This window comes from Myxine glutinosa, chromosome 1, assembly GCF_964187855.1.
Source record: "Myxine glutinosa chromosome 1, kmMyxGlut1.1, whole genome shotgun sequence".
In the NCBI taxonomy this organism is placed as follows: Eukaryota; Metazoa; Chordata; class Myxini; order Myxiniformes; family Myxinidae; genus Myxine; species Myxine glutinosa.
In genome coordinates this window covers 73,131,009-73,156,390 of record NC_136261.1, presented here as the reverse complement: position 1 = coordinate 73,156,390, position 25,382 = coordinate 73,131,009, and the positions used below count along the sequence as shown (strand labels likewise).

General features: G+C 47.0%; 1 protein-coding gene across 1 annotated transcript; it reads left to right on the top strand.

Annotated features, from left to right (window-relative positions):
• Nucleotides 1-14,754: 14,754 nt before the first annotated feature.
• On the top strand, nucleotides 14,755-15,749 carry LOC144889730 (uncharacterized). Its single transcript, XM_078770910.1, has 3 exons — nucleotides 14,755-15,076; nucleotides 15,204-15,341; nucleotides 15,433-15,749. Exons 1-3 carry the CDS (start codon nucleotides 14,776-14,778, stop codon nucleotides 15,600-15,602), a joined length of 609 nt encoding a protein of 202 aa, XP_078627036.1. The 5' UTR covers nucleotides 14,755-14,775; the 3' UTR covers nucleotides 15,603-15,749.
• Nucleotides 15,750-25,382: the final 9,633 nt, after the last annotated feature.

Below are 25,382 nucleotides of genomic sequence, written 5' to 3'. Positions count from 1 at the left end.
AATATACGATGTGTTATTGTGCCAAAATACCATGTGTTATGGTGCCAAAATACCATGTGTTATGCTGCCAAATGTTTCCTGAATGCGTTGTTTCAGTTCATCAACAGATGCCATAGGATGTTCTGCAACCTTAGCTTTGACGTTCTCACACCGATCATTGTCATGGTTGGTCAGGTTAGGACTGCGTGGTGGCCACAGAAACTGTCAACCTGTTTTAATGATCTGCATCTGACAATTCACAAATTACATTTGGTTCATATGGTTTCATGTAAAGTTCTTATTTCATTCTGCGACATAATGATGAATACGAAACATCCAACTCTGCAGAACGCTTCCGTAATGATTTTTTTCGGAGATCTGAGAACAGATGTTTAAATCTTTTGAATTCTCAAATCACGATTTTTTGGTCGTCCGTTGCCCTTGCTGTCGGGTACACTTCCAGTCTGAAATACCTTTTCTCCCAGAGATGAAGATTTGATTTTGACGATGCTGCCTTTCCATAACGCTCCTTGAAGTTTTCTTGCACCTGTTTAATCGTCCTGTTTGTGTTTCTCCTCTCATGGCACCACACCTCTGCTACCAACTTCTCTTCCACTGTAAATGGACTGGTGTCTGCCATCTTGGTTTAATGTAGTATTTGTATTATCTGAAAAAAAGCAAACAGTATAAATACATGATATAAGCAAATGTTGAATAAGAAGCTAAAATGTGTTTTGGGACTTATGACTCACCCTGTAGTGCAGATGGATTGGTGAAAAGAACATTGCACAATCACTTAATTTACCCTCCAGTTGCGATGTTGTGTTGCCCGTTGTATCCATTGCTCTCATGTGACTGTCACGGAGCCTGTTTCACACTGTCCGGAGTGAAATGAGATGGTTGAATGTTATTTGCAGGTCATTCTGGAGAGATTGTGCTGTTGATCAATCTGGTCCAATATCTCCTGGGCGACGAAATAACAATCTTGACTACGAAGGCTTGTAACCTATGGATGGTCTGAATGAGGCCTGTCTAGTCTAGCGCTCCCTTGTTAGTGATCTATGAATGGTGATCTGACGAAAATTGTCCTGGGATGTAACGCAAGTCACCCTTCCCCTTGATCCACTCCAAAACTGACTTTTGGAGCCTGTGGATGGCCAATTTATAAGGGGTATTGACATTGTTTTGTGCAAGAATGAAAGATATTAGTTCTCAGAATGAGATGCAGTTCTCCAAGACATGCCACCTTGTTATCTTTCTCCATGCATTAATGAATAAATAAATAATAGGAGATCTCTTGAAGGGACTTCAACACAGGAGAAGGCCATTAAGCCCATCAAGGCCTACACAATTATTACTAACATATGGCTGTTTCTTCATGCTCTAACTTTTTGAAATTCTGACCGTCAAGCAAGGAAGCAGCACCTACCATTTTTTCAAAGTTTTTGGCACGACTCGGCCAGGTTTGAACAACTGACTTCCCAGACTCAGAGCAGACACTCAAACCATTATGCCACCGAGGTTCTTGGTATTTCCTTTATTCAAAGCATGTTATCCATTTGTCCTCCAAACTATCTATGCAGTAAAATTGAGGTTTTCAGATTCCTCCGTCAATGATCACTTTGCTACAGTCAGTTCCTTGTTGTTGGCCGATTGGCAGCCATGCAGTTGAGATTTCAAATATCAAAACAGATCATTGTCACTGGGTACCATGTCTGGGCTTTATGTGGTGTTTGTGGAGTTATGGGGGCAGGAGCTAGGACGTTGAACCTCATCCAGCTGCTCAAAGTCACAGTCATGAATGGCGATCTGCGCAGCGCAGATCAGACTTTGTGCACAGGTGCAATGACTAGAAGGAGCACACTTTGGTGTTTGTCCTTGATGACCTCCTGCAATGCCTAAGGCTGGCAAATTATTCTCCTGTGATAGTGTAGTTTCCTGAGGCATTTAGTCAATCAATTTTAGTCAATGAACTGTTCAAGAACCTCGTGAGATTATGTCGGACATTTGTGCAGCTCGAGTGCTGAGGTTTTGGGCGACCCATCTTGCTGAGACCTTGGGCAAACGCAAGTGTTTATGGACGATGGCGAAAATGCGATCTTGAGAAATTCCAAGTTGTGTGACTACCTCGGCCACCTTGATGCGCTGATCCTCCATGATTGACCTGGGCAATACTTAGTGCGTCGGTCACATCTACCAGCCATCCCGACCCAGATCATCTTCAAGGGACTCGCATCCACACTTAAAGTTCATTCACCCTTTGGGTTACTGTCGACTATGAGGACACATATTTCCCATACACAGCCACCATGTACTCAGAGACTTCTTTGCAGCCGGAACCTTATTTTGCATTATGACATGCACCTCGATTCTCAGTTGTTGGTAGAAAGATTATTGTGTGACACACAGTATTTCTGAATTTTAATCTCAACAACGACTATCATGTTGTTGTTGTTGTTGTTGTTGTTGTTGTATAGCTCCGGACAGTTCTCTCGAACAAGCCTGTGGCACTGAGATAGCCAATCGCTCTCACAGGAGCGACCCAGGGATCCCCTCCATCCAGGATGGTGTATCCCCGCCTTCACAAAGTCAGGACCACGACAGAGTTGGAGAAACTTGACTTTTATGTCCTTTTATTACAAAAGCATAAAATAAAGATTGCTTACAGTCAAAACAAAAGAAACAAACTAGTTACAGACAATTTTACCATCGGGGAAATCAAAACCAACAAAACGTTAAGCTACCACATTTTACCATTTCACCCATAGACAACAAAACGTTAAGCTACCAAAAAAAGCACAAAGGATATTTAGTAAAGACGCGAGAGAAAGCACCAAGCGGCCATCAGATATTTTCCAAAAATCATCATTTATACACCACATTCTTTCAAAGAGTTCAAGTTGGCTGGAAAGGGAGTAACAGTGAAAATCAAGTTTTATCCGGCTTTCACAAAATGCTCTGAACATTGCTACAGCATCTGTGCTGTACAAATCATTCTTTATCTTTGTTTTTCTAGTTTTGTAAATTGCCAATTTTGCTTGGGAAATGAAAAGGTTTGCAAGAATTGTTGCTTGGATGTTAAAAGGGCTACTTGGACCAAAAATTAAAATTTGAAAACAGAAACCAAGAGAAAGACGTGCAAATAGCACTCTCAAGAAAATAAAAAGAGGAGTTAAACGATTACATCGAATATATGCATGGGACAAGGTTTCACTCTGTCCACAAAAGGGACACTGATCACTTATCGCTTGTGAAAAGTGGTGAATAAGATAATTTGTAGGTATTATCCAATGTGTGATTCTCCATGGGAGATCACCAGCACGTTTTGGCACAGGATTTTTATAATACCATCCCCAGTTTGGGGAGAAAGGAGGAGTGTGTGGCAGGACTGCAGACCACTTACAAGGCGCTGGGGTAGACAAGGGGGGAAAAAGAGCTTTTAAACATTGGAGATACAACGTTTTACGGTTATCACTGGAAGAGGAAAAGGAGCAGCCAAAATTTATTGGCTCCAAGTTTTCAGAGGCAGACAAAAGAAGGTTGGAGAAAGGAGAGAGGCTCGGCTGAGAGGGAGGGAGGTACAGGACGAACCAACCAAGGTTGGGAGGTACCATAGCCACGAAGCACCACCCTTAAACATCTGTCTATTTGGCGAGGTGACCTAACGCCAGTCGCTGAGGCAATAGCAGCAACACTTAGCCACTTATCATTGGCATTGTTTTTAAGGTGGCACACTTTAGTTATTGATGCAGCCACAAACTTTTGAATGAAGGCCCTGTTGTTATCAAAACCTTCAAAAAGTGAGTTGTAAAACAGTTGTCATGAAAATCAACCACAGACACGACTTGTCCCTTGGGTAAGTTTAATATCATTTAGATCTGTGGTAACATCCTGCAAAATACATTCATGCAATAGACATCAGAATCGGAGTATTATATGGGCAATGTCCGATATCAATAGGCAAAGCAAAACACGTGCAGCATATAGGGGCGTACATACCATTCAAACCACAGGACCATATGTCACAGTAAGTGTCGCTGGAGTGGCCTTGCGCCGCGGTTGTCCCGGGTCTTATAGACGCCCCTTTAGTGGGATAAGCGAGCACTCCTGGGTTCACCTTCAGTATAATTTCACTACATTCTCCCCGCCGTTAAAACTAGACTGCCGCTAGGCAGGTCGCAAGCAAGCGTCAGCAATAATCGAATGGGGTACGTCAATCCACGTCAGTCGGTCCACCCGTAGCGGTCGGGGCGGCGAACTACCCTGCCAGTTCGGGTGCGGAGACCACCGGGTACGGCGTCCCCAAGCCCGGAGTCCCCCGCGTCGGAATAGCCGCCGGAGGTGGGTGTCGGAGGGGGCACCCCAGAGCCATCAGGCAAGGGAGTAGGCGACGACGGAAGTGACAGCAGTAGTTCCATAGAGGAAGTTTCGGTAGAGTCCATAGACTCGTAGATCGGTTCGTCAATATCCCTGTCGGCGACCCCACAAGGGGCGAGATGGCGTACTGAGACAGTAGACTCGCGTCTGTCAGCCGTTAGCACACGGGCATGCTCGGGATTAGCCTGGAGTACCCGCACCTTATCAACGAGGGGGTCGTACTTGCTAGCGCGAACCGCTCGTTTGAGATAGGCCGGCCCCGGCTCAGCGAGCCAGCTGGGTAAAGATTGGATACTACCCGAGCTTCTAGGGTGGTGGAACAGTCTTTCATGAGGAGTCTGGTTGGTGGCGGTACATAGGAGAGCCCGGATCGAGTTTAGAGCTGCAGGTAGCGACCACGCCCTTTTATCGAGGCCCCGGCCGAGGGTCCTGAGGCTTAGCATGACGGCCCTCCATATAATCCTATTAAAGCGTTCGATCTGCCCATTCACCTGGGGCCGGTACGGGGTGGTGTAGCTCGAAGCAACATTATTCTGGAGCAAGTAGCCCCTCACCTCCTGAGACAGGAACACTGCACCCCGATCGGTATGGACGTAGGCCGGATACCCAAACATAGAAAACAAATTCTGTAGGCACCGTATAACCGTGGCAGCCGGCATATCTCCGCACGTATAAGCAAAGGGGAATCGCGAATACTCATCAACGATAGTGAGCAGATAACGAGAGTTACTCGACACCGGCAGCGGCCCCTTGAAGTCCACCGCCAAACGCTCCCACGGTCTAGTAGCCCTAACCAGCGCCCCCATAGGAGGGTTGTAAAAACGCAGGTTGAGCTCCGCGCAGATAGTGCAATCACGGCAGATCCGGCGGATGTCCTCAATTGAGTACGGCAGATTCCCCTCACGCACAAAATGCGCGAAATGCGCTACCCCGGGATGACACATAGTGCCGTGCAAAGCGTGCAGCCCCTCCAAAGTGACAACCCCCACGCAAGTGGCCAGCCTCGATAAGGCGTCGGCGACCAGGTTATCCTTCCCCAGGCGGTATTTGATGGTGTAGCAGAAGTCGGCGAGTTCAATACGCCAGCGAGTGATTTTCTCATTCTTAATGCGTTGAGCATGTAAGGTCTCGTACATGAATGCAACGCTTTGTTGGTCCGTGACGATTTGGAAACACCGCCCGAGCAGGTACGGCCGCCATCGCCGAATCGATTCGACGATCACGTATGCTTCCTTCTCAACAGACGAATGCCTCCGCTCAGCGGAGGTGAGAGTCCGCGAAAAGAAAGCCACAGGGCATCCCCCTTGGGAGAGAGTCGCCGCTATCGCATGATCCGAGGCATCACTTTCCAAAACGAAAGATGCACTCTCGTCAATTGTCGCGACAGCGGCGCAAGCGATGTTGGCTTTAAGACCCTCGAAGGCTGCCAAGGCGGCCGGGCCCATGGGGAACGTGTCGCAGGCCATGAGGGGGCGGAGCTTCGCGGAGAAATTTTGCACCCACTTCGAATAGTGGGCGGACAGCCCAAGAGCGCGTTTCAGCGAAGCCCAATCGCTAGGCGGAGCCATATTGAGCAAAGGTCACAGACGCTCCTTATCCGGAGAGACAGAGCCATGGGTCACGGTGTACCCCAGAAGATCTACCATGCGTAGAGAGTAACGACACTTAGCCGCATTCATGGTTAGGCGATATTTCTGCGCGACCTCGAGGAAGCGTTTCAGATTAGCGTCGTGATGCCCCTGGTCATACCCACAAACCGTAAGATTGTCCAGATAGACAAATACATCGGTCAAGTTCTCCTTCGTAACGAGGTCATCCATAGCCCTCTCAAAACAAGAACCCCATTAGTTACCCCAAAGGGGAGTCGAGTGAACTGGTACAACCGTTGACCCGATTCAAAGGCCGTATAGACGCGATCAGCCCTAGAGATGGGGACCTGATGATACGCACTACGCAGATCGAGAGTGCTGTAAACGGAGTACTGGGCCACCTGGCGTACCAGTGCATCCATCCCCGGTAAGGGGTAGGCATCCAGCTGTGTAAAACGATTAATCGTCTGTGAGTAGTCGATTACCATGCGCCGGCGATGGGCCTCACTTCGCACTACTAAGACTTGGGCCCGCCACGGCGACCGGCTGGGTTCTATAATACCGTCCTTTAAGAGCTGGGCCATTTCTTCCGCAATGAATTGCGTGTCTGCGTGAGAGTAGCGGCGCGATTTTACGGCTACAGGGGTACAATCAGTGGTCAGGTTGGGGAACAGCAAGAGAGGCTCCACGTCCATCTGAGCGAGGGCGCACACAGCAAGCGTGTCCGGCCCACCGAAGTCAATTTCCAAACGTCCATGTCGCTTAAGGAAATCGTGTCCTAACAGAACGTCGGCACATAACGCAGGTAATACCATGAGATACACGTCGGGGAACGTGCGTCCCTTTATCACAAGTTTCAATCGACATGCCCCTTTTGTGCTCAGCCGAAGGCCTTGGGAGGCCATGAAGATCCGTCGTGTAGTCCCGAGAACCGGCCACCCATGTTGATGCACTAGTCGTTGATCGATAAAACTATCCGTAGACCCCGTGTCGATTAAGGCTTGTGACAAAACGCCTTTGACCTGGAGCGGAATGATGGCCTGCGCAAAGCCGGAAGACCCAGCAGGTATTGTGCCGTCCGGGCGAGAAGATCGCGCCTCGCGAGTGGATCCCACTGCAGCTGCAGTTTTCCGGTCGTTCGGGCAGCCCGTGGAGGATTCCCGTGACAAGCGCATAGTTGGCCGCGCTGGAGCAGGAGCATGTAAATCGTAAAAGCCACTGTCAGAGGACGTTCCCACACCGGCTGCAGTTTGCCGGTCGTTCGGGCAGCCCGTGGAGGATTCCCGTGACAAGCGCATAGTTGGCCAAGCTGGAGCAGGAGCATGTAAATCGTAAAAGCCACTGTCAGAGGACGTTCCCATGCCGGCTGCAGTTTGCCGGTCATTCGGGCAGCCCGTGGAGGATTCCCGTGACAAGCGCACAGTTGGCAGTTCTGGAGCAAGTGCGTGTAATTCGTAAGAGCCGCCGTCAGATGGCGCTCGAGTCACGCGTAGAGGATCATTGCCATCCACCGTTCCATGAGCTGGTGCGATAGCGTGTAATTCGTAAAAGCCGCCGTCAGATGGCGCTCGAGTCCCGTGCAGCGTTCGCTGCGAATCCAGAGGAGGTGGCAAAGCAGTACTTCGTTGCTTGTTCGAGGTGGGCGTCCGGACGCCAGCCAAGGCCGATCGCGCCGCGGCCGGTCATGGTCGCGCCGGTTGTTTAGGCTGCCCGATGTCCCCCATCAAGGTCGAGCGTGCAGCCAGGGGCCCGCGAGGAGGGGATACTCTCATCAAGGCCGGGCGGGGCGCTCCGCTCGGTGCGCAGTCCGGCTCAGCGATAAGCCCATTCAAGGCCGCGCCAGCGCGCGTACCTCACACGGACTTTTTGCAGACCTTCGCAAAATGACCCTTGGTGGAGCACAGATGGCATATCGCCTCCCGAGCCGGGCATTCTATTCGGGGGTGCTGCCGATTCCCACAAAAATAACACTTCGCGTACCGTTCAGGCCGTGGCCGGGCAGCGGTAGCAGCAGTCAGGCCGGATGCGTACGCTTCAAGAGCACCCAGAGACTCGGCCGTGGTCGAGTCCTCCCCCATATCCTCGGCGGTAACCCTCTCCGGTCGCGCGAGTAGAGAAGTCCCCGCCACGACTCGTGAGTGGTCATAAGCGGTAGATTGTTCACGGGCATCTGTAAAGACGTGAGCCAGCCCTAGTGCCTCCGTAAATGTCAGCTCCGGGCTCCAAAATGTCTCCAAAAGTCGGAGCCTCAAGGCTCCAGAGCTAATTCCAGAGACGAAAGAATCTCGGAGAAGGTCGCCCTGCACTTGCTCGTGGGTCCGTACCTCCTGCACGCAGTCCGCTAGAAGGTGTCGCAGCTCCTGCGCGTAGCGATCGATCGATTCCGAAGGTTGTTGTCGCCGCTGAGAGAGCTGATGCCGGTCGTGCACGGCGCTCCGTTTCTTTATGTATAGTCGCTTTAGCTCGGCCAGAGCCGTGGCGTACGACTCAAAGCGAGCAATGCACCGGTAAACGCAGTGATGGACCTTCGAATGTAACACGGACAGCTTAGCCGCAGCGGTGGGCTCCGGTTCATGCGCGGCGAAGTAGTTCTCCAGCGTTTTGAGCCAGTGAGTGAACTCCGATCCCGACTCCTCGGCTTGTGCGTCAGCATCGAGAGTCGGTACCGTGATCATCTTGGGTTCAGCCATTTTGTAGATTTAAATGATATTAAATGTCGTGAAAATCAACCACAGACACGACTTGTCCCTTGGGAAGGTTTAATATCATTTAGATCTGTGGTAACATCCTGCAAAATACATTCATGCAATAGACATCAGAATCGGAGTATTATATGGGCAATGTCCGATATAAATAGGCAAAGCAAAACACGTGCAGCATATAGGGGCGTACATACCATTCAAACTACAGGACCATATGTCACAGTAAGTGTCGCTGGAGTGGCCTTGCGCCGCGGTTGTCCCGGGTCTTATAGACGCCCCTTTAGTGGGATAAGCGAGCACTCCTGGGTTCACCTTCAGTATAATTTCACTACAACAGTGGCTCGTTAAAAAAACATGGATCTCTCATACGTAGTATGATCGTGATGGCTTGTGAAAGCTTGTCATGCATTTAACAATCTTCGATAGAAAGAAGGAAGTGAAGAGAAATCAAACTTGGTCAAGTCCATTAGGAAGAACTCCTTAGCATGACTGAAATTCTCAACTTGACCCAAAATTTAGCATGCAAGTTGCCTCCCAGGCACAACAGGCTCATGCAAAAAAAGACCATATCGTGCGAAGACGAAAAGCCATGATTTGGCATTTTACGTTGACAAGTCCTTGTCCACCCTCAGATATCGGCAAATTCAATCTCTCCGGTCGAAGCCAATGCTCACCAGACCAGAAGAAATGAGTGACACTCTTCTGTATTCTGTCGACTAACCCAGCAGGTGGTTGCAGACCCCAACGTATGCCACAGAATGGAAGTAACCAGGTTGTGTATGACCAATACTCTGCCACAGTAAGACAATTGGCAGAGTAGGCCTGTCCATTTTATTAAAGCAGTTCAATGCGTTCAGGCAAACCTTCCCAGTTATGCCTGATGAAATCTCCAGGACTAAGAAAAACTCCCAAAAACTTGATCCCATCTCTTCTCCAAGCGATATTTGCGGGGAGAGACGGGGGAGAGGGGGGAGGTGGGGAGAGGGAGGGGTGGGTAAGGGATTCAAGCCACAGTGCCTCAGTCTTTTTCCAGTTGATTTTTACTGACGAGGCTCTGCTAAAAAGTGCGAAAGCATGCATCATCTTAGCAATGTCATCAGAGTTTTTGATACAAACACATATATCATCAGCGTAGGCAATGGTCTTTATAGTGTGGTTTAAACCTCTAACAGTGAAACCAGACAAAGACTTACGAAAAATGTTTCAGAGGGGTTCAAGGGATAGGGTGTATAAAGCATCTGAAAGTGGGCAGCTCTGCCTAACACCTCTTTTAATACAAAAAGGGGGCACAAGCTTATTATTTATGTTTAGTAGGGCAGATACAGTCATGTGAAAAAGTAAGTACACCCCATGTAAAGTTTTGACTTTTTCAAAATATTTCAACATACAGCTATTTGATCTTCATTTCAACAATATTGACAGATAAAGGTGATATAATATAACAAATATCATGAAACATTTACATTTTGTAGTCCATTGTATAATTTAAATAAACATAAATGCAAATTTCGCATGTGGAAAAAGTAAGTACACCCTTGGCTCTAATAGGTGGTATTGCCCCCTTTGGCAGAAACAACCTCAAGTAGGCGTTTTTTATAACTGTCTACCAGTCTCTGACATCGACTGGGAGAAATTTTGGCCCATTCCTCCATGCAGAATTCTTTCTGCTGTGCAATGTTTGAGGGGTTTCTTGCATGTGCAGCTCGTTTCAAATCCCACCACAACATCTCGATGGGATTTAGATCCAGGCTTTGACTTGGCCATTCCAGAACCCTCCATTTCTTTATTTTCAGCCATTCCTTGGTGGATTTACTGGTATGTTTAGGGTCAATGTCATGTTGCAAGGTCCACCTCCGGTTGAGCTTCAACTTTCCGACAGATGGCCTCACATTATCCTCAAGCACCCTCTGGTACAATGAATAATTCATAGTGGATTCTATGATGGTGAGCTGCCCAGGCCCTGATGCAGCAAAGCTGCCCCAAACCATAATATTTCCACCACCATGCTGTACAGTTGGTATCAGGTTCTTGTGGTCAAATGCTGTCTTTGGTTTTCGCCAAACATGTCTTCTGGTACTGTGGCCAAATAGCTCTACATTTGACTCATCTGTCCAGAGCACATTGTTCCAGAAGTGCTGGTCTTTGCCTAGGTGTTCATTGGCAAACTTTAGTCTTGCCCTGATGCTCTTTCTGGACAGCAAAGGTTTCCTCCTGGCACACCTCCCATGTAGATCAAATTTGTGCAGCCTCTTTCTAATGGTAGACTCGTGCACTTTGACATCAACAGTGGCAAGAGCTACTTGTAGGTCCCGTGATGACATTCTGGGGTTCTTAGAGACTTCTTTCAGCATCTTGCGGTCTGCTCTCGGGTTGAACTTGCTGGGGCGGCCTGGCCTGAACAAGTTGGCAGTTGTTTGGAATCTTCTCCACTTGTAGATGATCTTCCAGACAGTCGAATGATTGATTTCAAATTGTTTGAAGATCTTTTTAAATCCCTTCCCAGACTCCTAGGCATCTATAACCTTCTTTCTGAAGGCCTCAGAGAGCTCTTTTGATCTGGGCATGGTGACGCCGCACACTTCAACAACAAAAAGAGCAAACCAAACGAAATGTCTGAGGTTTAAATAAGACAGGTTCCTCCAAGATCCTTTCTAACGATGTTCTAATCATTTGCACCTGAGCTGGTGCACCTTATTCTAATTTTAGGTATTTGAAGTAGTGATAAATGTAGGGGTGTACTTACTTTTCCACATGCGAAATTTGCATTTATGTTTATTTAAATTATACAATGGACTACAAAATGTAAATGTTTCATGATATTTGTTATATTATATCACCTTTATCTATCAATATTGTTGAAATGAAGATCAAATAGCTGTATGTTGAAATATGTTGAAAAAGTCAAAACTTTACATGGGGTGTACTTACTTTTTCATGTGACTGTATGTTTGAATAACACATTTGTATACATGTTAAAGAAAAGGTCCAAAACCATATCGATTTTAGACTTCGGACGGACAAGTATTCATGAGAAACATAATCAAAAGCCTTCTCCTGATCTAGGAAAACAAGGCCAACACTTTCAAGATGGATATCACAAACATCAATGAGATCACAAATAACAGAAATATTGTCATGGATATTATGACCAGGGACACAATAAGTTTGGTCCATGTTTACGATGTCCTTTAGGAAGGGTGAAAAACGCAAGGCAATAGCTTTGGAAAAGATCTTGTAATCAGTACATAGTAATGATACTGGCCTCCACTGCGAAATGAGTAAAGGGTCACCTTTCTTGGGAAGCAAGGTAAGTAATGCTCTTCTGAAGCTCAACGGGAGTTCATTCTTTTCAAGGATTTCCTGGAAGACTGAGAGCAGTTCCGGACTAATTAGGTCCCAGAAAGATTCAAAAAATTCTGTCGGTAAACCATCAATGCCAGGTGATTTTCCTTTGCCAAGGCTCTTGAATGCGATGGATAGTTCCTTAAGAGTGAGTGGTTTCTCCTAGCTCTGCGTTTGCTCTGGAGTTAAGGTGGAAACACCATCAAACAAGTGAGAGACACCATTTAAATCAACTTCCTTTGTTTTGTAAAGGTTGAAGAAAAAGAGTCTAGTTTCCCTCTTGATTCCTTCAAGGTGATGACAGAATTGTCGGGGCATTTTAGAGCAATAATTTGGAGGTGAGGAACCTTATGGTGCTTTTCCACCGCAGTACTGTACAGTACCGTACTGTAACCAAAATCCGTTTTTTCATTGCCAAGCAAACCATACCGTACCTAATAGACAGGTCCATGCCAGGCAGAAATGGCGCCGTTTTCCAGTCAAGGTTTTCTCAGTGGATTTATATACTTTTGATCATACTCTGTCGAATAAGCTTGTGGGCCACCCTGAAATTTGCCTCAAATCCAAGATGGCCACCAGAATAGCTAAAATAGTATTTCTGAGAGTTGCTTTTACCCATAGATGATTTTTTTTCAACTGATTGTGGCCTATTATGATAAAGAAAGATAACTCAGTCATAACTCAGCCATAAAAATTAACAATCGGTACTTTATTAACAAAATGGCCGCCGGGCAACTTCCGTATTACGGAAACTGCTATAACTTCAGTTCCGAGTGTGATATGATTATAATTTTGGTGTCCAGTCATATGTTTTTGGGGTCAAGGAATCCATATTTGTACTTTTTATTTCAGTGAAATATATATTACAATACATTTTGATTCAATTTCTTGGTTTCCATTTCAGATTCCTTGAATCCGGATGCAAAGAAATGATTCCATGAATGCGGACGCAAAGAAATGATTCCATGAATCCTGGCTTAGCAGATACAGTGAATCCTCATAAAATTACTACATAAAGACAAAACTTTTTTGGCACAGGAGAAAAGGGTTGCACAATGGCATCCACGCCGATTTTGAGTTTAGCAAGGGGCGACAAACCGTTGTGCTGCCTCTGTAATGAAACTATTAAGGACGTTGAGTCAGCTTATAATATGACTGAGGAGGGATTGCAGTCTATTCAAGAATTAGCGGGAAGATGGGTTAAAGTTGACAAGAGTCTGTGTACTCAGGCACCATATGCTGAATTTCAATCAGCCGCTGTGAGACTATCTAGTGCAGGCCATGATGTCAAGATTCATGAGAACTGTAGAATCACATTTCGGAACAGAATTGCCCGAAAGGAAGCCCAGTCTCGCAAACTTCCCGTTTCCAGTTCAGAGAATATTCATGAGTCGAATGAACCAGTTGCTGCTCCCGCGTATAGGATACGCAGGGGGTCACTTGAGAAAAAGCAAATCTGTTTCGTGTGCAACGTGGATACGAAAGATGACAGTAAACCGTACAATAGTGGTGGTCTTGGTAGATGCTCCGAGAAGAATGCTGTCAGTAAAGTAGAACGTTCAAAGGACATGAAAATCAAAGATGAAGGAGATAAGTTCCATGATGCAGCGAAGCGACTCGATGTTATTCTGAGTGGAGCATCATATGACATGTTTGCAGTTGATGTGTACTATCATAAAAGTTGTTATGACAATTTTACCTATGCATATGATAGAAAGTTGCTGTCAGCGGATGCAGCAGAGAAGGATAGATTAGCTACCGAGGTTATGGACAGCTTTTTCAAACTGTTTCACCGCATGGTAGTCAAGGATCAAAAGGCGTATTTCCTGAGAGAATTGATTGAGGACATAAAGGAGATCAGTGAAGACAATGAACTTGAGGACACTCCGATTTCAAAAACCTGCATGTTGAAAAAACGACTGACTGAGAAATTTGGTGACGCCATCGACTTCCACTTGTTTGGGAATCGACACATCGACACATGTCGACACATCGACACACCTGGCAGCAGAGAGAACGCTTCTTCCAAAGTGCTTTGCTTTCGGGCACATCAACTATGCTAGGTACCTGACATTCCAACACGTCAATCTCCAAAATCTGAAGGTGAATCACAAAGATGCCTGGGATGATCTGTTGCAAAATGGATTCGGAGGGTCGATGACTGGCGAGCCCTTTTCTACGATCCATGGGGACTTGATCACTGAGACCACAATCAACAGAGAGGTTAAAGTCCGGGGTGGTCCAATGCAAGGCGGTTACAGTACCAGCAAGCAGACAACAGATGCGTTCATAAAAACGAGTCACTTAATGGCAAAGCTCAGAGGAAGATTGAAGGAAAGGTTGCATATCCTGACCTCTTCAACTCACAAGGAAACAACAATAGGGGCACGGAGGCAGCATGACAACATGGTTCGCAACCTAGTCATCCAATTGGATAAGTACTTTGACCCTTTTCTGATTGGTTCTGCGCGTCACATGAAAACTGGAGTGGAAATTAACCAAGGTATTGTCAGTGGATTGTTGTCATCAACCGAAGCAGGAGAGAAACAATTCCAAGACTTTGTTAACCTTAGACTCAAGGCTACTGGAGAAGGCAGAATGAACATTTTTGACAGGATTGTGAATCTCAAGATCAAAACGGGCATGGAGAAGGTCAAGAAAAATCCAAAATCAAGCCATTGAAGAAGATGTTGAAACAAGAGAAATCCCATCTACTCTCTCAGCTGGGCAGATCAAATCAATCTTTTCAAGATGCTACCAGTGCTAAATGCTTCTTCAGAACCTGCATGTATTCTGGAAGTGAACAAGAAAGCTTTGTTGAAACAAGGATCCGAACGTACAACACTCAAAAGGTGAAATCTAGTTCCAGCATCCTTCCAGACGAGAGTAGCACCAATGAACACCTCAAGAGGAGTGACCTTCAGGCATGGGTGTGGTACCAGTGTCTCAAGCAAAACATTGAGTATCCTTCTATCACTGACAGAGGATGGGAAAATACAGATGATGGTATCAGGCCAATATGGTTTACCTGCCCGCAACTCCCTCCAAGCCTCTCCAAGAAAAAGAGCAAGAAAAGACAAATTCAAAGTAAGTATACTAAAAATATATCATTACTTTGATCATTGCTTTTCGTTCCTGTCATAAAGTTCCTCCAATGTATTCCCACTGGCAGTGCATTCATCCAGATTAAATATGTGTAACCTTCCACTTACAGGTCTCGCGGAGTATGATGCAGATTTAGAAGATGCAGTAGAAGAGAGAAGCCAGCCTTCAAGGAAGAAGAGACACAGGAATACAAGCAGAAAACATGTACAAGACAGTGAAGTTCACTGTAGAGAAAGAGAAAAGCAAGGTAGATAAGTCCAAAATGCAATCGTAATTTTGTTATTTTTATATGATTTACTGTTTTGAATCCCGACTATATCCATTCACATTTTTTATAGGTATCGGTGGGGCAGAAGAAAGAGCAGAAGAATCTGAAGTTGATGAAGAGTACCAAGGAGATGGGGAAAATTCGGAGAGCACCATGGAACAACTTTCTTCGGATACCTGTGGACTTTATTCAGACTTTCAGAGTGAAGAGAGTGATCTTGATCTTGATCTTAGTAACTGAGGATTATGTGCCTTTTGAACAACATATTTTTCCCAAAGCATAACCAAAGCCGGGGATCATATTGAATGGGAATTCAGATACATTTTATAAACCTGTGTAGTTTGGTAGACGAAGCAAAACTGACTAGGAGCCGTTCAGCGGCAGCCATCTTGGATTTATTGTTCATCCATGATTTAGGGGATGATCTATTGAGCTAGTGTCATGATAAACCAACTAAATGGATAACCAGACTTTGGAAACCAAGAAATTGAATCAAAATGTATTGTATGGAGCACAAGACATGACTGAATCTGCCACATCGGTGGCCAGTATTGGCAGCCATCTTAGATTTCTTTATGAACCAATGATTTCACTGAAATAAAAAGTACAAATATGGATTCCTTGACCCCAAAAACATATGACTGGACACCAAAATTATAATCATATCACACTCGGAACTGAAGTTATAGCAGTTTCCGTAATATGGAAGTTGCCCGGCGGCCATTTTGTTAATAAAGTACCGATTGTTAATTTTTATGGCTGAGTTATGACTGAGTTATCTTTCTTTATCATAATAGGCCACAATCAGTTGAAAAAAAATCATCTATGGGTAAAAGCAACTCTCAGAAATACTATTTTAGCTATTCTGGTGGCCATCTTGGATTTGAGGCAAATTTCAGGGTGGCCCACAAGCTTATTCGACAGAGTATGATCAAAAGTATATAAATCCACTGAGAAAACCTTGACTGGAAAACGGCGCCATTTCTGCCTGGCATGGACCTGTCTATAAGTACCCGTGCTAAATTTGGTTCCTGCTATGGGTAGGTACCAAGCGAGCCGAACCCGGACCTATGGGTGGAGCTAGCAATACTGCAGACCGTTGATTGGTCAATCACAATCGTAACAGAACCGTCACGCTATGTTCAGACCCAACTGCCATTTTGTAATACCACAATTCCAGAGAGAAGATAGCTAAAGCATAAGTGATAAAAATCAGGAAAAAAATACATGGAAACCTGGAGAGTTCAGTTTGGTCTGCTGCTGATGTGCAAGCCCTCATCAGTGTTTGGTCGGAAGACCAAATCAAACGACATCTGGAGTCCAGCATATGAAATGAGAAGATCTACCAAAGCATATCTCAGCAAAAGTTTCTTTCTCTTTTTAGCTGTCCGCTTTCTGGCATCTTTCAGCTTTTTCTCAAACACTTCCTTCTCAAACACGTCCTCTTTCTCTTTTTGCATTTCGTTAAAAAACTCATGTTCAGATAAAACCAAAACCCGACGAAGAAGTAAAACACACCTTCAAGTTCCTCCATAGTTGCGGAGATGTTTAGAGTTTAGTGTCGCATGAGAAATGACGTCACCACAGCGGTCGCAGTTTTTTTTCGTCACTTCAGATAACTCCGCCTATTTTCATGGTTCTGTTGTGCGATGGAAAAACGACACAGGGATTACCGTACCATACCAAACCATACAGTACAGTGCCGTACCGAACCGTACTGTGCAATGGAAAAGCGCCATTAGATTCAAAATCAAAGAAGTATCGGGTTGGCGTGTCCAAAAGGTTGAGCTGTTGAAAACGTAATCTTGTTAATGCCCCTTGGGATTGATTCTCAATTATTGTATTAAGGAAAGCTTTCTTTTCCTTCAGTTTCAGTTCTTGTTGGGGGGGAAGAGTGAGTTTTTTTTATGTGTTTGAATTTGTAGAATTTGCCTTTCTAAACTAGCCTTTATTCTACGCTCCACTTGTGTTGTTAAGAAACAAAATTGTTGGCAAAAACCTCTACTTTGGGCCTTTATATTGTCCCACCACAAACGCTGATCTGTAAACTGGTGTTTTTGATCCATGTTTTCTGTGTCTTCCACTTTGTCAACTCACATCACTTCACCGACGGGGGACCTAGGCGTAACGCTTGTTGATTTAATAAAACAGACCATACGTCTTCAAAAGCAGCCCAAAAGGAGGGGTTTTCTAATATGGTGACTAAGTTTCCAGAAAGAATGGCGATTCAAAGACAGATGTGAGTGGTAATTCACGGTAATTAAATGATGATCTGAAAAACCAGAGGGTGAAATTCCAGTGGTAGGAGGAGAGATTGAAAAATGGTGAATTTATACAGATCCGGTCGAGCCTAGCTAGGGATACCTGGTTGTTTGTGATCTTGCTCCAGGTAAATTGATGCGTCGTGGGATTTTGTTGCCACCAAAGATCCTGAAGCTTAAAATCCCTTATTATCTCTGCTAATAATTTAGCTGATCTGGGATGGGGTTCCGCACCGTTCCTATCTAGGTTTGGTTGCAGAGTGCAGTTAAAATCACCTGCCATTATAATACACCTGTGCAGGTCTATTTGCCTCATATAAGGCCCTAATCTAGCATAGAAGCGTTGCCGCTCCTTGCTATTTGAAGGGGCATAAACGATCAACAAAGTAACATTTATGTTATTAATAACAAATTCCAGGGAGGCTAGGTGCCCTGGGATCATGTTTTTAAAGGAAAGTTTTGATGGATGGAAATGGGGATTCAAAAGAAAAGCCACTCCTGCAGTTCGGGAATTGGAATTCACTAAGAAAATTGGTCGTTTTCATCATCCGGTTCCATTCTGCATGGGATGCTGGCATAGTGTGGGTTTCCTGTAAGAAAAGAACATCTATTTTTTTCTGTAGTGCAAGGTTCACCACTTGGAGTTTGCGCAACTGACTCGTGCCACCATTTATATTTAAGCTTCCAAAACTCATTTTTTTAGTTCATCTTTTGCTCTCACAATGTACTTTTTCAGCCTGCTCCATTGGGCTTCTGTGAAATGGTCGCTAGGCCATCGGATGATGTTCCTTGCCGTGTCGATAAACCGGTGCAGGTCAGAAAAGTGATCTTTATTGTCCATGTGTCTCTTTCTAAAAGTGTGATTGAGGAATTTCAATATTTGGGCTGGTGAGACATTGCATTCACTTGTTGTTTGGGAACTCCTCAATTTCGTAAGATTCCTACTCGGACATGTCGGAACCAGTGTCCGGGAAACTTTCAATTACTGGTTCTTGGGGCTCTGAGGTAACTAGAGGTGTGCAGGTGCCATCCTGCTCCATATTAATATGAGCAGGAGGGGGTAGTGCAATTAAAGGAACCTCATGTAGTGGGGGTGGGGGGAGGGGGGGAGTTCTTCGATTGGATGTCCCCCTATTTTTACGGTCGGGTCTTGATGCACTTCGTCATCATTCACAGGAGGACACGGAACAGTTTTACATTTCCCTTGAGGAGGGATATAATTTTCCTCCATTGCATTGTGGGGGAAAGTCTCGGGTGAGGGCTGGGGATCTACATTCTCATGCACGACCATCGTACCGGTTGCTGGTAGTAGTTTGGTCGGACAGAGGCATTTCCGAAGTGTCTGATTCGAGAACTACCACTTTTTCTTTATGAGGTGTAAATGAATTCTGAGGCGTTTTCCTCTTCTATTTATATAAAGCAGTAAAGTATGTTTGTTTGTTTGTTTGTCCTCTTATAACTCGAGAACTACTCATCGCAGCGCAAAACCAAAGGCATATTCGGAATCAGTACGTCTCAGAGCAACTACAGCACACCTTAAAATTAAAAGAAACTTCGCGTTTTAAAATCATGACGTCATCAGCGTATTTCGGAACGTTAATTTTTCAACTTCATATTCGGAATCAGTACGTCCCAGAGAAACTTTGTAACGTTAATTTTTCAACTTCATCCGATTGACATGGGACCAACGGCATGTGACAGAGTGAAACATTTATTTGATGACAATGACGTCCGACTTCCGGGTTCGGAATGCGGGACCAATGCCATTTGACAGGGAATAAAAAATAAATGCGACATTCAATTGATGACAATGACTTCCGACTTGACTCCCCCCACCCACTCCCCTCCACCCTACCCCCTCCCTTTCTCCCCTCCCCCTCCCCTCCCCATCCCCCTCCCCCATTCCCCTCCCCTCCCCCTCCCCCCTCTCCCCTCTCCCTCCCCACTCCCCCCTCTCCCTCCCCCTCCCCCCTCTCCCCTCTCCCTCCCCACTCCCCCCTCTCCCTCCCCCTCCCCCTCCCCCCTCTCCCTCTCCCTCTCCCCCTCCCCCCTCTCCCTCCCCACTCCCCCTCCCCCCTCTCCCTCCCCCCTCTCCCCTCTCCCCCTCCCCCTCCCATCCCTCCCCTTCCCCTTCCCCCCCACTTCTCCCCTCTCCTCCTCCCCACTCTTCTCCCCTCCCCCCTCTTCTCCCCTCCCCCCCTCTTCTCCCCTTCTCCCCCCCCCTCTTCTCCCCTTCTCCCCTCCCCCCCTCTTCTCCCCTCCCCCCCTCTTCTCCCCTCCCCACCCTCTCCTCCCCTCCCCCCCCCATTCCCCTCCCCTCCGCTTCCCCTCCCCTCCCCTCCCTTCCCCCGCCCGGCAATGCCGGGGACTTCTGCTAGTCCTTAATGAAGAACACAAGTGTAAACCCATCCGAGATGTTCGTATCATCAGCATTGAAATTGGTATGATGTCATCTGAAACAGTAGTTGGGGTAGTTTGTTCGTCAGTGTTGTGAGGGAGAGGGGGTCTGAGACAGTAGTTGGGGTAGTTTGTTCGTCAGAGTTGAGGGGTAGTGGGGAATCTGGGACAGTAGTAGGGATAGTTTGTACGTCAGAGTTGAGAGGGAAGCGGGGGATCTGGGACAGTAGTTGGGGTAGTTTGTTCGTCAGAGTTGAGAGGTAGCGGGGGATCTGGGACAGTAGTTGGGGTAGTTTGTTCATCAGTGTTGAGAGGTAGAAGGGGATCTCAGACAGTAGTTGGGGTAGTTTGTTTGTCAGTGTTGAGAGGGAGAGGGGGATCTGAGACTGCAGTACGGGTAGTTTGTTCGTCAGTGTTCATCAGTGTAGCGGGGGATCTGAGACAGTAGTTGGGGTTGTTTGTTCGTCAGAGTTGAGAGGAGGTAGGGTGGGGTCTGAGACAGTATTGGGGTAGTTTGTTCATCAATGTTGAGAGGGAGGGGGGATCTGGGACAGTAGTTGGGGTAGTTTGTTCATCAGAGTTGAGAAGTAGAGGGGGATCTGGGACAGCAGTTGGGATAGTTTGTTCGTCAGAGTTGAGAGGTAGCGGGGGATCTGGGGCAGTAGTTGGGATAGTTTGTTCATCAGTGTTGAGAGGTGGAGGGGGTCTGGGACAGTAGTTGGGGTAGTTTGTTCGTCAGTGTTGAGAGGTAGTGGGGGATCTGAGACAGTAGTTGGGATAGTTTGTTCGTCAGAGTTGAGATGTGGAGGGGGATCTGGGACAGTAGTTGGGGTAGTTTGTTTGTCAGTGTTGGGAGGTGGAGGGGGATCTGGGACAGTAGTTGTGGTAGTTTGTTCATCAGAGTTGAGAGGTAGCGGGGGGTCTGGGACAGTAGTTGGGATAGTTTGTTCGTCAGAGTTGAGAGGTGGAGGGGAATCTGAGACAGTAGTTGGGGTAGTTTGTTTGTCAGTGTTGAGAGGTGGAGGGGGATCTGGGACAGTATTTGGGGTAGTTTGTTCATCAGAGTTGAGAGGTGGAGGGGGGTCTGGGACAGTAGTTGGGATAGTTTGTTCGTCAGTGTTGAGAGGTAGAGGGGATCTGGGACAGTAGTTGGGGTAGTTTGTTCGTCAGTGTTGAGAGGTAGCGGGGGATCTGGGACAGTAGTTGGGGTAGTTTGTTCGTCAGTGTTGAGAGGTAGTGGGGGATCTGGGACAGTAGTTGGGATAGTTTGTTCGTCAGTGTTGAGAGGGTAGAGGGGGATCTGGGACAGTAGTTGGGGTAGTTTGTTCATCAGTGTTGAGAGGTAGAGGGGGATCTGGGACAGTAGTTTGGGTAGTTTGTTCGTCAGTGTTGAGAGGTAGGGTGGGGTCTGAGACAATAGTGGGGTTGTTTGTTCGTCAATGTTGAGAGGTAGAGGGGATCTGGGACAGTAGTTGGGGTAGTTTGTTCATCAGTGTTGAGAGGTAGCGGGGATCTGGGACAGTAGTTGGGGTAGTTTGTTCGTCAGTGTTGAGAGGGAGAGGGGGATCTGAGACTGTAGTGGGGGTAGTTTGTTCGTCAGTGTTCAGAGGTAAAGGGGGATCTGAGACAGTAGTTGGGGTAGTTTGTTCGTCAGTGTTGAGAGGGAGAGGGGGATCTGAGACTGTAGTTGGGGTAGTTTGTTCGTCAGTGTTGAGGAGCAGGGGTCTGAGACAGTAGTTGGGGTAGTTTGTTCGTCAGTGTTGAGAGGTAGAGGGGGATCTGAGACAGTAGTTGGGGTAGTTTGTTCATCAGTGTTGAGAGGTCGAGGGGAATCTGGGACAGTAGTTGGGATAGTTTGTTCATCAGAGTTGAGAGGTAGAAGGGGATCTGGGACAGTCATTGGGATTGTTTGTTCGTCAGTGTTGAGAGGTAGAGGGGGATCTGGGACAGTAGTTGGGGTAGTTTGTTCGTCAGAGTTGAGAGGTAGTGGGGGATCTGGGACAGTAGTTGGGATAGTTTGTTTGTCAGAGTTGAGAGGTAGAGGGGGATCTGAGACAATAGTTGGGGTAGTTTGTTTGTCAGTGTTGAGAGGTGGAGGGGGATCTGGGACAGTAGATGGGGTAGTTTGTACATCAGTGTTGAGAGGTAGAGGGGGATCTGAGACAATAGTTGGGGTAGTTTGTTTGTCAGTGTTGAGAGGTGGAGGGGGATCTGGGACAGTAGTTGGGATAGTTTGTTCATCAGTGTTGGGAGGTAGAGGGGGATCTGAGACAGTAGTTGGGGTGGTTTGTTCGTCAGAGTTGAGAGGTAGAGGGGGATCTGGGACAGTAGTTGGGGTAGTTTGTTCGTCAGAGTTGAGAGGTAGAGGGGGATCTGAGACAGTAGTTGGGGTACTTTGTTCGTCAGAGTTGAGAGGTAGAGGGGGATCTGGGACAGTAGTTGGGGTAGTTTGTTCGTCAGTGTTGAGAGGTAGAGGGGGCACAGTATTGTCCGGAGAGCCTGTCTGCTCGGTCACAGAGGGTGCAGTTTGGGGACAGAAGCGTTTTAAATGTCCGAACTTTCCACATGTGAAGCATTTTAATGTTTCGGGTGACGCATATACTTGGTCGTCGTGTTCTTTGATTTGGGATTTTAAAACCACATTTAATACTTTATCGACGTTGGATGTGGGAAGTTCGATGAATTCTGCCGTCGGAAAGATCCTGGGACGATACCTGGGACCTGGGACATGACGGTGCCATACCGCGATAGTTCCACTAACAGCGACTCATTCTTTAGAAAGGGGGGACATTAGATAGTAGTTTAACAATAACAGCTGGGGTAGCGAGTGGGGAAACCAAAATGAAGTGTCCATTGTCCGTGGATAGACCAGCCGGACAACCTCATGTACCGGTACGAGGCTTTCCTCGGCTAAAAAAAACCACGATACGTTTATTCATTCGTGACGCTGCACGGATCTTTTCCATACCAATGATCTATCTATAATTCCACTAATCTCTGTGTGTATGTATGTATGTATGTATGTATGTATGTTTGTCTGTGACCGCTGTTTCTCGACAACTACCGGTCCGATATACTTGAAACTTGCCAGGTATATTGCTGGGGACCCGAGGATGTGCCTTTTCAAGGTTTCATATTAATCGGAGAAGTAGTTACCGAGCTATGTCCAAAAAACGATTCAACCAATCAGAGAGCAGCGAGCTATCACGTGTGCCGAACGTGGCGAACAGACTCTGCCTCGGACGGCACATTTGAGAGCGTATTCATTTATTTCACGTTGGCAAACTATGTTGGCGTTCAACTATGTTTTAAAACTAATTACGTGCACGCTATGGCGATTTCTTTACCAAACTCCGCAAGCCGTTCGCTTTGGACCAAACCATTTCATGTAAATAGAGGGGGGGGATTGTCACCGTACTCGCAAGCCGTTCGCTTTGGACCAAACCATTTCATGTAAATAGAGGGGGGGGGGGATTGTCACCGTACTCGCAAGCCGTTCGCTTTGGACCAAACCATTTCATGTAAATAGAGGGGGGGGATATAATTTTAGATATATATATAGTACGGGCATGCCCTAGTATTACCAATAGCAACAAGCATTCTGAGTATTGCGCTGCAATACATGTCCCCTACCGGCAGTCTGTCGTCCGGATTAGCATTAAGCGTTCAGAAAAAAAGTCCGGAAAATTGTTCTTTGCGTGACGGACTGATAGACGGAGGGACGGCGTGCAAACCTATAGTCCCTTCCGGTGTACTCCGGTAGGGGACTAATAACAATGTGTTCCACACTAACTTCATCGGGAGGAGTGAGAGCTTCGAAAGCTGCATACGGCCCGTATGATACGGGGAACGTGTCGACATTTTACCAATTTTAAAATTACCCGGACTAAGCCGAGTTGGAGCCGGGGGGAAAGGGAGGGGTACAGCTTTCAGGGGGAAAAGGAGGGGGAATAAATCGCAAACAAAAACGGCAATCGGCATGTACCAGCACGAGAAAACGAACGCAGAAAAACACACCTCTCAATGAGGAAAAGGGCGACAAACCACAGAAACTCGTCAGAGTGCCGATGGAATACCACTCACCCCTCAATCTCACCGAAAGGTGTGGGCGCTCTCTCTATTTCTGTATCTCAGAGGAAATATAGAAGAAAATGGGAAAAGATTCGAATAGAGACAGCCACACAAGCGAGGAGCGAAATGGGGGGGGGGGGGGGGGGAGGAGAACGGATGGGGATGAGGAGAACGGATGGCGATGAGGAGAACGGGCTGGGATGAGGAGAACGGGCGGGGATGAGGAGAACGGGCGGGGATGAGGAGAACGGGCGGGGGATGAGGGGAACGGGCTGGGATGAGGATAACGGGCTGGGATGAGGATAACGGGCGGGGATGAGGAGAACGGCTGGGATGAGGAGAACGGGTGGGTATTGAGGAGAACGGGTGGGTATTGAGGAGAACGGGTGGGTATTGAGGAGAACGGGCGGGTTATGAGGGGAAACGTGCAGAGGAAGGGGAGAACGGGTGGGGAGGAAATGGGTGGGGATGATGAGGGTTGAGGTATCGGGTTTAATGAAAGGGAGTGGTGGGGGCAGGCGGAGAAGTGAAGATAAACAAAAAAATGGGAAAGAAAAAGTGAAAACGATGAGGAAAAAAAACAACAAGATCGAAAGTCAGAACAGCTTGCACCTCACCACACATGCACAGCCGCCATCTTGCCATGCCCAAACACACCGACAGCCAGCAGAGGGCGCTTGAGAGAGAACGAGAGAGAGCACCAAGAAGGAAAGGGCCAGTCCACCGAGACCGATCGGCACTTTTCACTGCACGGTTCCCAACACTTTAAATCTGCCGAGTTCCCCACGTTCTTTACCTGCTTGTGTTCGGGACTGCTGTTTGCCGGCCAGGTGCTTGTTGGTGAGGTCGAGACAAAAGATGTCGTGAGGAGAAGCACCTTGTAACATCGTGGCCATTTTGATAACAGGTTGCCAACGTTCGTTTCTCCTCCCCTCCCCCGTGAATGTGTGCTGGCGCCTTGTTGTGTTTATTGGCGCTGAGGAAGCGCCTCTAGCGAATGACTTCCAGCCAGTGTAACGCGAATTCCTGTCACAGGAATTCTGAGATCATAAGTGTGACGTGGCAGTTCCTGATTGGTTCGTGTTGGGGAACCCCTTCTCGCTGCCGACGTGACGTAAATTCGCGCACGCGCACTGGCAAGGCTGCCACTCGTAGGGGAAATCCCCTATGGTAGGGGTTTTCAGCCTAATGTAGGGGGTAGGGGATACCTACGGGGAAAATGGCAATATGCAGCAAAATGCAGGGGAAAATGACAATATGTAGGGGAGTTGCCAACTATTGCCAACTGCAT

Coding starts and splice junctions, on each gene's coding strand:
- LOC144889730 (XM_078770910.1), top strand. CDS start 14,776: ATGTATTCTGGAAGTGAACAAGAAAGCTTTGTTGAAACAAGGATCCGA. Junction 15,077..15,203: donor CAAGAAAAGACAAATTCAAA/GTAAGTATACTA, acceptor TTCCACTTACAG/GTCTCGCGGAGTATGATGCA. Junction 15,342..15,432: donor TAGAGAAAGAGAAAAGCAAG/GTAGATAAGTCC, acceptor CATTTTTTATAG/GTATCGGTGGGGCAGAAGAA.